Genomic DNA, 17,468 nt, shown 5'->3' with positions numbered 1-17,468 from the left:
CATTAACTGCAGCATTTTAACTGTCAAACTATGAAAGAATGTTCTGTAGTTTAAAAAACAGAATAGAGCTTCAGGGGAAATTTTTTGGCACACTCTTGTTGCTATTGGTATTGAAAAAAACATACATTCTGCATGTGAAATTAGCTTTTTATGTGGTGGCAGACAGAGTGACTCACAATGCCCATCCCGGTTTCGCAGGTGCAGACCTGGATGGCATCTGGGGGCAAGTGCTGCAGAAGGATGACAGTTTGACAGTGCTGTTGCTGTAGCTCGGAGACAGGGCCATCAAACACAGAATGAGCTCTCAGAGCTTATTGTTTTGATTTTGCTTTGTTTATAAATCTAAAAACAAGAGGTTACCCTACAGCAAGTAGATATCATGGAGACTCTTGCTAGTAGAAGTGTGCATTTTGGTTTTCTTTGAGCCGGTACTTTGGTTAGAGAAACACACGTAAAAAGATCTGGAGTGACTAGGTAAGCAGAGTATTGTAAACTTGAGGCCAACTGTAGATGAAAAAGAGGCTTCAAGGAGACGGGATGCTCTGCTCTACAAGCCTTCCAACCTCTCCTTCCAAGTTGAGTGAGACATAGGCTCCAGTGTTCAGGATGGTCAATCAGAGACCAGCCTAAAGGTGGGAGGGCAATTAAGTGGATACTATTTCCCAAATTGAAATTTAGGTTTGCAGTTCTGAAAATGCCTGACAGCCTAGAAGCCTAAGTAAGTTGAGAAAGAGATAAGTCATTTGGGCCTGATCATAGAGAAATATATATATATATATAACATTAATTGTTGGAAAGTTGGAGAGTCTTCCAACTGGGTCAGAAACACAGAAACTTGAGTTTATTTATGTGATAAATTAATATTTCAGTTGCCCCTGGGATTTTCCCATCTCCCCAGGTTTTCTGAAACTTTGTAATCATTGGAATTGGGCTGGCAGTTTCTTCTTTTGACTCTTCAGTTTTCTTTCTGCTGGAATAACAATTCCGAGTGATGGAAATGTGAAAAGTAAGCAATCTAATTTTAGGAGACAGACATTCCACCTCTACATGCACATACACACATGGCCCATTTTTTTTTAAATCTGCTAGGAGCTACTACTTAATTTTACTTTAATGGAAAGAAAACAAGCTTAATTGACCAAGAACTGCCAGTATCATTGTTGTCTTTGAAGAGACCAGCTGAGCACCTTGCTCCTGAAAACTGAGAGCATATTCAAAGGTCCTGGAAGAATTTTTTTGTTTTTTGTTTTGTTTTTTTTTTTTTACTGCCCATACTGCTAACACGTTAAGAAATATGGAAACATGAGATACATTGGCTTCATATTAAACATATGCTATGGGGCATAAAGTTGAGAGACAACAATTTAAGGTGTATTAAATGTCATAAAGGCAAAATACTGTGAGTGGGGTTGGGGAGGGTATTGTTTATCCCTTAATTGCTTCCCTAATGCAAGGCTGTCCAGCAGAGGCTGGGTGGAGACCACTCCACTGCTATTCCATTCCACACACTTGCTCTAGAGGGTGCATGAGAGGCTGTGTATTTTGTCTTAATTAGCAGCGCCTGATTTAATAGGCTCTTTATATGTCTAAACTGTTTTCCAGGGTCCGGAATTTGAAATCCTCGTATTTATAGGGGGATTTGTTTCCTCAGGGGATTCCAGATTAGCAAGTCTAAAATTGGTGGTGGTTAGGGTTTTGATTTCTTCTGGGAAGTGTCAAGAGAATGTCCACAGTTACGAAGTTTATCTCATATGCTAATCAGATGAGAAGAAAGGCTTGACTGTAAGATCCTAGGCTTATGAAGTAAGACAGTCACCGTGAATCCTTCCTTCACTGCATGGCGACCTTCGCCTTGGCCTTTACTGGAGAGATTTTGGTGTTGCAAGTGAAAGCTTGTAGAATTTACCTAAATAGATGATTCCATTAAATGGGTCATTTCTTTGCCTCTCCCTGTAAAAGCAATTTATTCTTTTTTTTTTTTTTTTTTTTGAGACAGAGTCTTGCTCTGTCACCAGACTGTAGTACAGTGGCGCAATCTTGGCTCACTGCAACCTCCACCTCCCGATTCAAGCCATTCTCCTGCCTCAGCCTCCTGAGTAGCTGGGACTACAGGCACGTTAATTTTTGTATTTTAGTAGAGAAAGAGTTTCACCATGTTGTCCAGGACGGTCTCAATCTCTTAACCTTGTGATCCACCTGCCTCAGCCTCCCAAAGTGCTGGAATTACGGTCATGAACCACTGCGCCTGGCCCAATTTATTCTTACTCCTCATATCCACCTGACCAGGACCAACCACTGGATTGCTACCTTCATGATTCAGATTCAGGAGAGGGGAGGATGAACTTAGCTGCTCCTCTACAGTTTAGGGTTTATTATGAGATTGCCTCAAGGTTTTAATGACTTTTTATTGTTAAAGTCGATTTCTTTATTGGAGAAAATTTGGAAACTACTGACAAGAGTTAAAAAAGAAGAAATAACACCTGCAATCACGCATCTCGGTTAATTGCTGTTAACATTTTGGTGCCTATCCTTCTGGTTATTTTTTAATTCCTAACTTTTTACACTTAATAACATATCACAGCATTCTCTCTTAAAGTTAACTGTTCTTTAAGGATGGAGCTTTTACATAGATGCAGAGTAGTTTATTCTCTGAATGTTCTTTAATGCATTCAGTTTGTGATCATTGGATATTTAGGTTGTTTCTCAAGCCCTTTCTATTTTTCTTTTCCTTTTTCTTTTTTTTCTTTCTTTTTTTTTGAGACAGGGTCTCTGTCATCCAGGCTGGAGTGCAATGGCATAATCTCAGTTCACTTCAATCTCCACCTCCTGAGCTCTAATGGTCCTTCCCCTTTTGGCCTCCCAAGTAGCTGGGACTACAGGCATGCACCACCATGCTTGGCTAATTTTTTATTTTTTTTGTGGAGACAATGTCTCACTATGTTGCCTAGGCTGGTCTTCTATTCCTGAGCTCAGGCAATCCTCACACCTCAGCCTCCCAAAGTGCTGGGATTATAGGCATGAACCACTGGGCCCAGCACCTTTCTTCTTAAGAGCAGCAAAAAAATAATGTTTTCATACTCTTCTTCTCAGAACAAGGAAAGCGCTCCCAGCTGGACAGGGGCACAGGAGGGGCAGAAAGATGCAGGGGAAGTTCTGCAGGGAACTGTGAACTGTTTCACACTGAGGGAGTGACAGGACAGGAGCACTAGGAGACGCAGCTGGAGAATTAGGCTGTCAGTGGAGGGCATCTGCCATGCCCTCTGTATACGTTGGATATTGTTTTATAGCCATTTGGGGCACCACTGAAGAGTTTTAGAGGGAGGTATGGTATGATCAGATTCACAGTAGGTTGGTTTCTCTGCTATCTCCAGAGAGTAGATTAGAGGGGCCAGCTAAAGACAGAAAGCCAGATACTGAGTTTTATGAGATGGTATTTGTTATAGTTTGAAATGACAGCCTTTGAGATACATGTGTTTGACCCAAGAGTCTTCTAAGTAAAGCGAAAATACTACTGAGCGCAACAGCCCTGGGTTCTATTCTTGCCAGTTTACCATTACATCATCTAACATCTTCAGGTTACAAGTCTCTCAAGGTATAAAAGGAATTCAATAATACCTCCTTGCCCTCTGCCTACTTCACAATAGATTGGAAATGAAAACGCAAGTGCCAACTGAATTTAATTATGTCCACCATTTACTAGCATATATGTGCTAGACGCTGTGTGAAACAATTAATTGAATTCCTTTAACAAAACTCTGAGGTAGCTGCTTAATATGACTCCCATTTTATGGACTAGGAAACAGAGGCTTAGGCTGAGTCACTTGCCTATGGTTATCCAGAAAGCACTGGACTCAGGATTCAACTCAGGTCTGCTTGACTCTTGAGCCTGCCACAGTTCAAAGGGGCCTCACAAAGGACTCATGGGCATAAGCTTTGAACGTTGGTAAGGAAAGGTGTCTGAACAAAACACCAAGAGCATTGGCAACAAAAGCCAAAATAGACAAATGGGACCTAATGAAACTCCACAGCTTCTGCACGGCAAAAGAAACAGTCACTAGAGTGGATCGGCAACCAACAGAATGGGAAAAAATTTTCGCAGTCTACCCATCTGACAAAGGGCTGATATCCAGAATTTACAAACAACTCAAGCAGATTTACAGGAAAAAAACAAACAAGCCCATTCAAAAGTGGGCAAAGGATATGAACAGATACTTTACGAAAGAAGACATATATGAGGCCAACAATCATATGAAAAAATGCTCATCGTCACTGGTCATCAGAGAGATGCAAATCAAAACCACATTGAGATACCATCTCACGCCAGTTAGAATGGCGATCATTAAAAAATCTGGAGACAACAGATGCTGGAGAGGATGTGGAGAAAAAGGAACGCTTTTACACTGTTGGTGGGAGTGTAAATTAGTTCAACCATTGTGGAAGACAGTGTGGCGATTCCTCAAGGCCTTAGAAATAGAAATTCCATTTGACCCAGCAATCCCATTACTGGGTATATATCCAAAAGACTATAAATCGTTCTACTATAAGGACACATGTACACGAATGTTCATTGCAGCACTGTTTACAATACCAAAGACCTGGAATCAACCCAAATGCCCATTGATAATAGACTGGATTGGAAAAATGTGGCACATATACACCATGGAATATTATGCAGCAATCAGAAATGATGAGTTGGTGTCGTTTGTAGGGACATGGATGAATCTGGAAAACATCATCCTCAGCAAACTGACACAAGAACAGAAAATGAAACACCGCATATTCTCACTCATAGGTGGGTGATGAAAAATGAGAACACATGGACACAGAAAGGGGAGTACTAAACACTGGGGTCTATTGGGGGGGAAAAGGGGAGGGCCAGTGGGAGGGGGAGGTGGGGAGGGATAGCCTGGGGAGAAATGCCAAATGTGGGTGAAGGGGAGAAGAAAAGCAAAGCACACTGCCATGTGTGTACCTACGCAACTGTCTTGCATGCTCTGCTCATGTACCCCAAAACCTATAATCCAATAAAAAATTAAAAAAAAAAAAAAAAAAAAAGGAAAGGTGTCATGGAAATCCAACTTAAAATCATTCTTACAAGGCCAGGTGTGGTGGCTCATACCTATAATACTAATACTTTGGGAGGCCGAGGCACCCAGATCACTTGAGCCCAGGAGTTTGAGACCAGCCTGGGCAACATGGTGAAACTGCGTCTTTACAAAAAATTCAAAAATTAGCCAGATGTAATGATGCACGCCTGTAATCCCCGCTCTCGGGAGGCTGAGGTGGGAGAATCACCTGAGCCTGGGAAGTGAAGGCTGCAGTGAGCCATGATCTTGTCACTGCACTCCAGCCTGGGCAACAGAGCAAGTCTTTGTCTCAAAAAAATAAAATAATTATTACAAACTAATGTAATTTCATTACATTTTTACCATATAGACCAGAATGGGGTGCACCATCTACTGTGGAAAAAGTCCCCTAGCACAGGAGGTTCCTAGGCATGCTACTAATCTATAATGGGTTAAGATATGACGAAGATTATTTTTTCCTGGGAGAGTTATGTGCTTCTGGAACCCATAATTCTTTTATTTTTATCTTATATTCTGAGTTTTATTATGTATTGCTGGGAGCAGAATCCAATGGGCCATATGTGTCTAAAGTTTTAAAATCCATTGTCAAACTGATTGCACAGAAATGAAGTGCTTTATAGTTTTAATTGCCATATGATTAGGGTTGCCAGGTTAAATACAGGATGCCCAGTTAAACTGGAATTTCAGATGAATAACAAACAATGTTCTGATGTAAGTATATTTCATGCAATATTTTTATTTGCCAAATCTGATACCCAACTTATAATTAATCTGCCTCTCTTCACAGCTCCCCTGAAAAATTGCTGGAAAATTTACTCTAAAGATCATGTAAAAACTACTGGAAACCCACAGCTCTGGGAAGAGTCAACTTACTCTACAGCAGCCCTCTAGCCAGAACCACAAAGCAAACTTAATCACTCCTATGTAGTTTATATAGTGATCTCACATCCGTCGCCTCTTTTAGCCACTAAAAAGCTCTGTGAACTAAGCATGGCTAATGATAATCCACTGTGTCCTGACAAAGAAATTGAGCTTAGTCAATGCCAAATGCCTTTCTTAACATCACACAACCATATATATGGCTGAACCAGGAACTGATCCAAATCTTACTCCAAGTTCAATTTTATTTCTTCTTTTTTCTTTCATGGACAATATTTTTTTCTCTCTCCTAGGTTGCTTCAAGTGTGTCCTCAGTAGTGAATCTACTGAACAAGCTGTGAAATAACCACAAAATAGGCCGGGCGCGGTGGCTCAAGCCTGTAGTCCCAGCACTTTGGGAGGCCAAGGCGGGTGGATCACGAGGTCAGCAGATCGAGACCATCCTGGTCAACATGGTGAAACCCCGTCTCTACTAAAAATTACAAAAAAAAAAAAAAAAAAATAGCTGGGCACGGTGGCGTGTGCCTGGAATCCCAGCTACTCAGGAGGCTGAGGCAGGAGAATTGCCTGAACCCAGGGGGTGGAGGTTGCGGTGAGCCGAGATTGCGCCATTGCACTCCAGCCTGGGTAACAAGAGCGAAACTCCGTCTCAAAAAAAAAAAAAAAACCCCACAAAATATGAATAATCTAAGTTCCTGATTAATTAAGAATTGACATTTTGCAAGGAAAAAGTAATAATGTATTCATATAGCACCTTCTCAAAAAACATTTGCATTTTCCATCTCACATATATATTTCATCCTCAAAGGCAAGCAGTTATACTATCTGACTCCATCCAAATTTATTTGTTCTTCTCAACTTGCTGCTTAGGTGTTTTAAAGAAAAATATTGGTACTTGTACCTTTAAAAGGTTTAATGTTACACTCCTTGAGCATCCTTGTAGTAAACACTTTTGCTGGAAGAATGTTGGGCACATTCCGTTTCTAAACATGATGAAACCACATTGTCCTAAAAACACTTAGTACTCAGAAGCCATGATTTATGGAACCCTTATCCCATGTCCTGACAGGGATGACTTCATTTCTCACAAATATTCATGAAGCTTTTGCCCTTTATTGCAGTTGTGGACTGTGTTCATTTCTAACTTCACAAAGCAGGAAAAGATCTCTGCGTACGCAAGCTCTGCTATTAGAGCTAGAAAATGAACTTAAAATGTCCTTTTGGGGGTTAAAGATAAGGTTGGGGGGGTGGCATGGCAGGAAGCTGAGCAACCGGAGCTGGGTAGGACACTTTAAATGTGCAGTCACCAGGTTCCTGGAATGTCTCTGACACTTAAGAAGCAGGGGTCCTGAGAGGTGAAGCAAAGATAAAACATGCTTTGCTGGTTTTGCTAGACAAGGAAGTGCAAAACTGCACTTAACTTTCCTTTAAGGGAAGTGGAAGAGCGAGACCTTAAGATCTTAACAGTGTTGGAAAATGGTCCGAGTTTGAGAAAGGACTTAAAAGTCAGAGAATCAGGTGGATTGAGATGAAGCATTACATCAAAAATAAAGCAGCCCCCCATCTCACACACGAAAAAGAGCATTTTTTTAAAAAACCCCAAAACTTCACTATGGCTTATACAGATATTTATAATGTTGACTTCTCTGGGTGTTTTCCCCTTGTACCAAGGTCTGCTAGGCAACAGGTCTAGAGGACTGGGTTATTTGCTTTTTTACCTGCATATTTTACCACAGTCATGCCAATGTGCTGCTTGGTGGCTGGATGAATCCTCATTTTATCCACGTTCCAATAACTGAGGAGCTCTGTCTCTGACCTTGATAAATTCCTTGATAAAACTGTATTTACCAGCAGCTTCCAATATCAACTGAGCCCTCCCATCCTTTAATGTATAAACTGCTTCCCTATCCATCCCCATTTATTATCTTGTCTGTAACTAGACATTGCTGCCAGAATGCAACCCCTGCAGAAACTAGGCCTTTCCACAGCGGGATCCAACAAATCCACATCAATGTGGCACCACGCAGATTTGTAAAGAAGCAGGGATGCCTAATATCTCTCCCTGTGACATCTGGAGAAGGACAAGTAAAGACCAGGTACATTCACCGGCTGCCACTCAGAGCAGTCAGAGAGTCAATTCACTTCCCCAGCCTTGTAGGTTACTCTTATGAAGGAGCATGGGAGTTCTCTCCTCCTGCTCAGGCACAGCATTCCCTTTACTCTTGAAAGCCAAATTGCCTTCAGTCCTTGGGACCCTTTCATTACTCTTTGAACAGTCTGGGGGCTGATTTGCAGGATCTCTTCTCCATTTTTTTTCCCCTATCACCCCCGTAAAGACCAAAGCAGGAAAGGTGCTTAATGCCACTGTTTGCCAAGAGAAACCCACTTTAAAAATGCGACTTTGTTCAGGGATTGTGGTGGGGAGCGCTCAGTTTTAGATGTGATGGGGTGCTCTTTGAGGGGTGGGGGTGGATCAGGGAGAACCTTTGTCTGATGTGAGAGTAGAGAGGTGAGCCTTTTCTGAGACACTAGATGGCACAGCAGCTCCGAGCTGGCGGCCTCTGAAAGGCTGGGCTGTTTCTGTTACTGCTGCCAGGAACGCTGAGACCCCCTGGAGTGGGAGGGGACTCCAGTTTGATGCATTTTGGTGGGCACAGGTTGACCAGACTGACTTTTGCTCCACCTGGCCTCCTCCCTGGGTCTCATCTCAACTTTCAATCCTAATGACATGTTAAGGCTCCCGAGGGACAGTGTCCTGGCTCACAGCAAACCTCTCATGAGTGCTTTTGTTGCTTTGCTAGCTGTGAATATCCTCGTTTTTAAAAGTAAGTCTCTTCACACCTGGTAGCCCTGACTTTTCTCACCTCATTAAAACATGGGCTGTAAACAGGACCGAAAAGTTCTTTGCTGCCTGCGTGGACTGCCGAATGATAGTCAGTTGCCCTGTGATTATCGTGACCACCTCAGACCACGGGGTTGGGGTTTTGTTCTTGTCGTGTTTCTCTTTTTTTCTTTCCAGCTTGAGTGTGTTGTTTAGGATTCAGAAACGCAACCATTTTCAGGCTTCATTCCCTTTAGTCTTGAACAGCTGCTGTGGATCTCTCTGAGGCATCCAGGGAGTCCCGGTGGAAGCCTTTCTTTCTCTGCGTGGGTTATTGATGAATGAAAGACCAGGAGGTAGGGCAGGCTGCCCACGTGGGCTTCTTTGTAGACGTGGTGGTCGCACCCCCCACAGAGCTTCCCCTGGAAGTGGTGGGGGCTGGCCCTGCAAGGATGCAGGTTTCTTGGCAGGCTTTGCTTTGGGAAAGACACCTGGGGAGCAGGCAGGCTCACACCATCCCCTTTCCTCTCACTAGTTGCCAAAAGAGAAAGGATTTCCTGGGAACAGAGCCCTTCCCTGCTCTTCTTGGGAGTGCTGCCTCCTTTTCCTCCTGTGTCTCCTGGAAGAGCCTGGGATTTTTACACCCTTTATTCTGCTTCTTCCAGGCTCCCGTGTTCACTCTGAGTCCTCCTGGGGCATCTGTCTCAGAGAGCAGGTCTCGAGGTCTTGCCTGGCAGTAACTCTGCCCCATCTGCCACTGAGTGTGACGGGGTAGGAGGGGAGGGGCCTGACCAAGTGGTGGGCCTTTTCATCAACCCGTCTAACCTCACCTTCTGCCCTCTGGGCTGACTGATTCAGTGCTGTCTTATCAGTGATGCCTTGTTATTCCTGTGATGTTTTCTTCCCAAGGGTTGAGCCGGCTGCTTCCGGTCTTGTTTCTCAGACATTCTTTTGTCATCTGCTTTCTATTATCCAGGAATTCCTAAAACTGTCTGTTCTGCTGACAGTTCCTTGTTTGCAGTGGTGGTGTTGCTCATTTGTTTTCCAATGCCATTTTAGATGTCAAAATATCTTTTCTGCCAAACCTTTAGCATGACAGACAAAAATCCGGCTAAAATTAAGAGATTAGCAAGGTACTGCTTGATTGTCTTGCATGAACTTCTGTTCAAACCCCCACTGGTGTTGGCATAGGTAGACTGAGTACCTTTAGCTGGCTTAAGATGGGAATTTTTCACAACCAAATGAGTAAATCTATAATCCTAAGAGAAATGACCTTTTCTATCCTTTCACAGAATTGAGAGTAAGAGGTGAGGGCCATCGTTTTCACATCTCCTCCCTTTATTAATAATTAACTGTTTGCCATGAAACAAATGTGTCCTGTACCAAAAGTGAGCTGTGCCATGGATGCCTTGCCTTACTTAACCTCAGAGCATAAGGACGCAGCACCCTCATGCTACGGAAGAACTGCTCCATAGCACCACTGCCATCTCTCTTGGGCAGACACTATATTCAGCATGAATTGTGAGAACTCATGTGTTCACTCATCTGATGAGCCGTATTAAACACCCACCCCGATAACAATACCACCCTACATTTGTACTATATTTTCAGTGTATACAAAGCTTCATGTTTATTACCTGTTACCTGATTTGACCTTTATAACAAATCCCTCGAATTATTCCCATTTTACAGTCATTAGATCAGAAACTAGTCATTAGATCAGTTGGGCAACTAGGATGTTCATGACTTAGATCTCAGGTTCAGCTTCTGCTTCCAATCCAGTGCTGTTGCACTACCAGATACTACTTCTCTTGAGAAGAACAGTCTAGAGTTACAGATATTTGAGCAAATAACATTCGTGACAGTATGTTGTAATTACCATACCAGTAGGACCATGTGCCATGGAGGAATAAATGTTAGAGAACAGGCCTAGAGTGGTGGCTGATGCCTGTAATCCCAGCCCTTTGGGAGGCCAAGGTGGATGGATCACCTGAGGTCAGGAATTCGAGACCAGCCTGGCCACCATGCTGAAACCCCGTCTCTACCAAAAAAATACAAAAATTAGCCAGATGTGGTGGCATGTGCCTGTAATCCCAGCTATTCAGGAGGCTGAGGCAGGAGAATGGCTTGAACCCGGGAGGCAGAGTTTGCAGTGAGCCAAGATTGCACCACTGCACTCCAGCCTGGGCAAAGAAGGTTAGAGAACCAGTTTCACTTAGGAAAGATGTCATTGACCTGGGCTTGAGGCAGAAGCAAAAGTATTTTAAGCAAAGAGAGGAGCCTGCAAAAAGTCTTGCAGGTATGAAAAGCTTAGCATGTTCAAGGAATGGAGAGGTGCCTGGGATAGCTGGAAAGAGTGTAGCTATCAGGGAAGATGTGAAGAGGAGAGATAGATAAGTCTGGAGAAGGAAGTCAAGATCTTTTTTCCAGGAGCCTGTGTGATAAAGAGGGAGGACTTCTAGATAGATTAAGCTGGTGCTCCTTGCGAGTTATCACGAAGAGATGGCCAGGAAGCCCTTGGAACTCAGAAAAGAGGGCTATTTGAAGAAAAAGGTTTAGGTCTCATCATTATCTAGATGGAAGTTGAAGGTTTTTCCCAGGGAGAGAAGGTAGAACAAAGCCTTGGGGGCCGAACACAATACAAGGGGTGGACAAAAGAACAACAAACCAAAAAGACATTGAGAAGAAATGTTCAGTAAAGCAGGAAGGGGGCCAAGCGGGAGGAGCATGGGGAGAGGAGAGAGCTTCAGGCGTGCTCAGTGGTGGAGGGCAGTGGTTAAACTGAGCATGGTTCAAACGGAGCTGGAATTCTGCCATCTTTACCTCTCTCCTTCTGTACTTCATGCGGATTCTAATACTAGCTGTCACAGCTCAAAGTTTAGCCTTGAACCACAATGTGAAATGTTTAGTATATGGTATTGAGAGTCTGACAGTTCTTCATTCTGTTTCAAATCTCAGCTACAATATCATTAATATGTTGAGACTTGTAGACCCAAATGGCAGCATTACATATATGTGTGTAGAGGCAGGGTCTTACTATGTTGCCCAGGCTGGTCTCAAACTGACCTGAAGTGATCCTCTGGCCTCGGTCCCCCAAAGCACTGGGACTACAGGTTTGTTCCAGCACGCCCAGGCAGGACAGCATCTTTAAAAAATAAATCCATAAAAGTTGAGTAATACAGATCTCATGTTTATATTACATAAACATTCATCCTAACCTCGTAGAGATCTGCTATCAAAATTACAACTTTGAATATGTCAAGATTTTAGAGCAGAATTCTAAGCCTTTCTTTTCCCAGCTGAGGTTTTCTCCTCTCACCATAACAGCCCACCCCATGGAGGTACGAATGACACTTGGTGACTGCTTTCTTGTTTAGCCAGCCTTCTAGGAGGGTTCTATGTTATTTGCCACTGATGTCAAGTACCAAGAACAGCAGGGCTGCTTCTTGTCTGAAGATCCATAATCCTATTATGCCTACCTTGAGACTTTCACATTAGCTGCCTCTATAGTAGTGGATAGATGAAGGTGACTTGATTGACTTTTAAATCCCCAAGGGTCCCAGTTTCAAAATCCCCATGTCCAAGTCAAGTAGTAGATTAGGCCTCTGGCTGAGAAGGCCTGGCTTCTTTGGAGCCCCTGTGGCCACAGCTTCAGCACCTTTATGGGTCCCATACTTTGTGGGTTCCACCATAAGCATGAGATTGGTGTGCAGTTGTGTCTCTCAGTGGTGACCCTTAGCAGGAGATGGACCTGATTCTCGTCTCCCAGGTCATGGATTTAGTATCTGTTTTTATACAGTCAGGTTTAGGAAGATAGCCCCTGTTGATTCCATAAGGAAATGTTATAATATTCTTTTGTTCATGTAAAAGCTGTCCTTAGGAAGACACTGTGCAAAGTATGCAGAGTTTTCTTCCTCCAGTTAGACCCCACTAAATCTGTCGTCTTCCCCGTATTAGAATATGGTTGCAAAATTATTTAATCCAGTTAACTATTTTAGAATATTTATGATTCAGTTTTGATGACTTAGAGTACCTATCTAATAATAGACTAAGTTTCAGATGTATTCTCGTAGACCAAATGTCATACTTCATTTGTAAGTTTGTTTAACTGCTTCTGCAGGGGTCTGAGTTTTGAATATCACTTTTCTGGGTTTTTTTTCTCTTGCAAAGATAAATATGTAGACACCTTTACCGTTGCTCCTCTGTTAACTCTCACATCTCTCTCGGAAATGTATTGTTCCCAGTTTTCATATGAGACTAAGACTTTGATGTCACATGGCTGGGGAGTAGTTATACTGATTTTAAACTTGATTTTCAGACCCTAAATTCAGTGCTGTGTTCAGTACAATACTTCTCAAATTTATTTGACCAAGGAACACTTTAGAAATGATAATATCTTGATGTTACATCATGAGTAGTAGTTCATTAAGGGTTTAATGTTTAATTAGTAGTAATTATAATAATATTGAATAATATCATAAATTGTTAAAATTTTAGGACAAAATGCACAAAATAGACCAAGGATTATGTAACAGATAACATTCATAACTGCAGCACTCAGCTGAGAGTAAATGCTGCCTATCCATCAATGTATAGATTGTTTCTCAGTTGACTTCCTAGAACTCTCTGAGTAACCCATTAGTTTGTTTTCAAGTTTCAAAAGCATGTTAGTTAGGATTCTTTATTTTGCAGGGAGTAACAAAATATTCGAATTACTGACCAGTTGCCTCCCCTACCATTAATATAATAAAACACTATGATTTCAAAATAATTACCAATATGAAAAGTGATTAGGAATCTATTCAGTCTTCCAATGCCAAAAATGTCCACAGCACCCTCATGCCCCACACATGTCCTATATGCTAATAATTAAAGAAGAAGGAGCTGGTTTCAACTTTCGCAGATTACATGCCAAGGTCCTTACAGGCATGTTATTGGATTCTAGTTTCATAATAAATTTTAGGATAAAAATTCTTCACATAAACTGAATAACATGTCATGGAGAGTGGTGGTCCTTGTAACGGAATTTGGGATGTGGACACATACCTCCCTTCCTGCCTTTTCTTACCAATCCCAGATGCCACCATTTGCCTTCTCTTCATCTCATGCCCTTATCTCCCCAGGACTAGAAAAGAAAACGTTGAGTCTACATGCATCCTATATTTGAGTCCTCCAGAAAAAACATTATATAACCCCAAATAGTAGTGACAGCGACATTATTATTCTGCTAGTCCAAGATAGCACACAAGATCTCAAGGAATTTAGATCAGTTGTCAAGTTGATTATACCACTTGTTTCCAGTGGTGTTAAAAGACACGTTTTGCCATTACTGGTTACGGTGGTAATGAAAAGCAATTTTTTTAGATCAATCATCTACAAAGTGAGAGATGAGTTAGCCAACCACTGTTTGAGTGGAGGCGCTCTTCCCTCTGAGGTCAGAAGAGAAGGGATGCTGTGCACTTTGGTTTTCTCCCATATCCTTTCATCAAGAAACACATTTATTTCAAAAATCCCCTTAGGGATTATACTGGCACAACCTCTCCCTCCGCCAATATCTTTTTATGCAGAAGAAATCCCTGAGCATGTTACTGACACCTGGATCCATTTCCATGTTTGAAGCCCTAGTGATGCCCTTTTTCCTTTGTTTCTTTGTAGACCTGGCCAGAGGACTGTGGACGACCTAGAGATAATCTATGAAGAGCTCCTTCATATTAAAGCCTTATCCCATCTTTCTACCACAGTAAGTTGTCTCTTAGTTTAGCATGGTTAGAAGACTTTGAGATAAATGCACTGTTAGGACAGAGGGGAGTATGAATATGAGGTGGGGGAAAAGAATGCCTGAGTTTCACTTCATAAATCACCTCTACTCTTTTACAAGATGCTGAGGAAGTTACACCCAAGAACAACCACTGAAAGGGAATCAAGTGTTATCACCTTATTGGTAGTTGCCCATGTGCCCTAAACCCCAGAGCAGCCTGGTGTGAATAGGGTTGGAACATGTGCTTCATATCTCTGAATGTGAATTTTGGAACCTGCACACTCACATAAGAGAGCCAGGCCTGGGAGGGAGTCTGAATCTTGCCATGACATGTAGCCAGAGGGTGGAAAGAGCCAAGAAACCTGTCTTGGCTCATGAGGCCAGCTCCACCAGGATTTGCTGCCTTCTTGAGAATGGAAGCAGAAGGTTCAAGAGAGCATCAGCTTAGATGTATTGATCACAATAACACTACCCACTAATAAAAATGACCCAGTGGCTGTATCTGATTCTGAACTTTTACCTGATTAGAGTATTTAGGAGACGGAAATTTTGCCTCTGAATAGAGATGGGAAGACCTCCTCCTATAACAATACAATTTGTAAGCAACACGCATGTCCTACATGCTAATAAGTCAAGAAGAAGGAAGTGATTTCAACTTTCACAGAGTATATACTGAGGTCCCTAAGAAAGATCTCGATGCCTCATTTGTTTTCATTCCTAGCTCACTAAATGTGATGTTCTGCTACCTCACAGTATCAGTACCTGCTGGTCTCTGCTGTTGGAGATAAGCTGAGGTCTCTGTTGAGAGCAGCGAGGCATTTGCCCAGCTCCACGCAGGAAGGCTTCAAGTCCCCTCTCCCCTACAACAACTGGAGACAAGCCTCCTTCACATGTCTCCCACCTCTGGCACCACTGAGGGTCTGGAAACTTGCTCACCTACATGGACTACCCAGGGGAGTAGCCCAGCCCAGCCTCCCTCCTACCTACCACTGCCCTTGCCATCCTTACTCTCTCCACAGGGCGTAGGTGTACTGCCTGGGTGCCTCACCCGGGAAGCCCTCGTATATATAGGGCAGACAGCCCAGGCTTCACGACCTCATGATGTAGAGGGAAGTAAGAAAGGACTCCTTTCCCCACCTGTCCTTCAGGAACCCAGCATGCCCCTGATCTGACTTCCCTGGTGGTCTTGGTGGAGTTAAGAGGATTGTGGGTAGTCTTATCTTCTACCTCAAACCCCAGGTACCCAGGCATAGAAAAATATCAATTACTGTGTTCTTAGAAAGACATGTGTTCTTAGAAAGAGTCATGATTTGGTACCATAATTTGGAATTTAAAAAAAATTTGAATTTTAGCTATCTCGGAATAATTTGGAGTTTTAACTAAGAATATAAATATGTTCACTCATTTCGACTTCATTATTCAACTTCAAGACATTGAATTTTCCAACATGTTTGCCATGATGCATTATATGTATTGCAAGGAAGAGCCACTAGTAGCGACAGAATCATATGATGTACATGGTCTCCCCTTCTCACCAACAGTAAAAGACAGGCAGACAAGTCGGCTAGTTAATGCAGGTGGGGCCACGTTTTAAACAGTCTCTAAGGTGGTTGTCTGGTATTAATTAGCTATAAGCTATTCTATAAAAATAGCTACAAGCTTTAAAAACCTAGCCGCAAATCGAGTGAAAGTGATTTTAGGTGAGAGTAGCAGCAACAAGCAATGTGAGAGAGGACTGCGTGGGAAACCCCGGGACAGTTTGCATTGTGTCCCCAGAAAGAACACAACTGTTTTCCACCCAGACCTGCAAACGTGGCCTTTTCACATTTCTTCTCTTTTTCTTCTAGGTGAAAAGAGAGTTAGCAGGTGTTCTCATTTTTGAGTCTCATGCCAAAGGAGGAACCGTGTGTAAGTGAAAGCTGTACTGGAAGCTTCCGCCTGGCCAGCACCCTTGCAAGCACATGCCACAGAAGCCAGGCTGCTAACACTCCACTTCTTGGCACCGGGACTGACTTGGTGACTTGGCAGGGTGTCCTGTGGCACTTCTGTTTTTCTGGACCTGTCAGATTATTTCCAGCACATGTCAATTACTCTGAAGTATCGTGATTTTCTAGTACGAGCAACTGTAGTGGGTCCCAGCTTGAGTCTCACTCGCTCCCTTCCCTCCTGACTCACCAGTGTCTAAAGAGGGTGGGATGAAGTCACTGCTTTTCAGGAAGGGCCTGAGGCAGTTCTTTCCCAGTGACCTCATTCAGTTTATAGCTTTAGAAGAACTCATCGATCTCTTGAAGTTCCTAGTTAGAATGATGTTCAAACCATCCTACTTTCTTTTTCTTCTCTCACTTCCACTGTAGGCTCCAAGCTGGAGAGAATTTCTTTGCTTCAAACACATATCCAGTGTTAATATATCATATATCACCAAAATCCAAGTTGTAGTTTAGTTCTGTGATTATATTTGGAAGCAAGAAAAGGAAATTTGATGTGAACAGATGTGAACAATATTGTGTAAACCGGCATTTCTTACTACCTTTACAAAAATCTGGCTTGAAAAAACAGGGTTAGTGATCTACCAAGGTCAGGAAATGCAGTCACAGGACAGCAGCAAGCTAATGTGTTCTCAGAAGTTCTGCAGTGAGGAGAAAGGTTCCCGTGTTTAAACTGATACTTCCTGAGCCTAATGGCACATAGAACACTTCTCACACGGACACGTGTTAACTCTTTAGAGACACAGTTTGGAAAATCTTGCTCTTTCTTCAGGCTGTGTTGTGTGAGTCAAATAAGCAGGAAACATGAACTACAAAAGTGTTTTTTACTTCAGTCATCAACTGTGATATTTATGACATTGATATCTATTTTGGTAAGAATGTAACTTCTTCAAATGTTAAAGGCTTACTTTCATATTTTTTTCTTAATGTTTGCTAAT

General features: G+C 42.5%; 1 protein-coding gene across 8 annotated transcripts in view; it reads left to right on the top strand.

Annotated features, from left to right (window-relative positions):
- The window catches only part of RAPGEF4 (Rap guanine nucleotide exchange factor 4), a 327,935-nt gene that overhangs the window by 244,531 nt on the left and 65,936 nt on the right, over positions 1-17,468 (top strand). For all 8 annotated transcript variants that reach the window (XM_035304529.3, XM_035304528.3, XM_054257515.2 and 5 more), the window contains 2 exons: positions 14,443-14,527; positions 16,393-16,453. In XM_035304529.3, the coding sequence (XP_035160420.1) occupies positions 14,443-14,527; positions 16,393-16,453 (146 nt within the window). The remainder of the gene's footprint in view (positions 1-14,442; positions 14,528-16,392; positions 16,454-17,468) is intronic.

This window comes from Callithrix jacchus, chromosome 6, assembly GCF_049354715.1.
Source record: "Callithrix jacchus isolate 240 chromosome 6, calJac240_pri, whole genome shotgun sequence".
Taxonomy (NCBI): domain Eukaryota; kingdom Metazoa; phylum Chordata; class Mammalia; order Primates; family Cebidae; genus Callithrix; species Callithrix jacchus.
The sequence above is the reverse complement of the archived record's forward strand: the minus strand, read 5'-3'. Positions and strand labels throughout refer to the sequence as shown.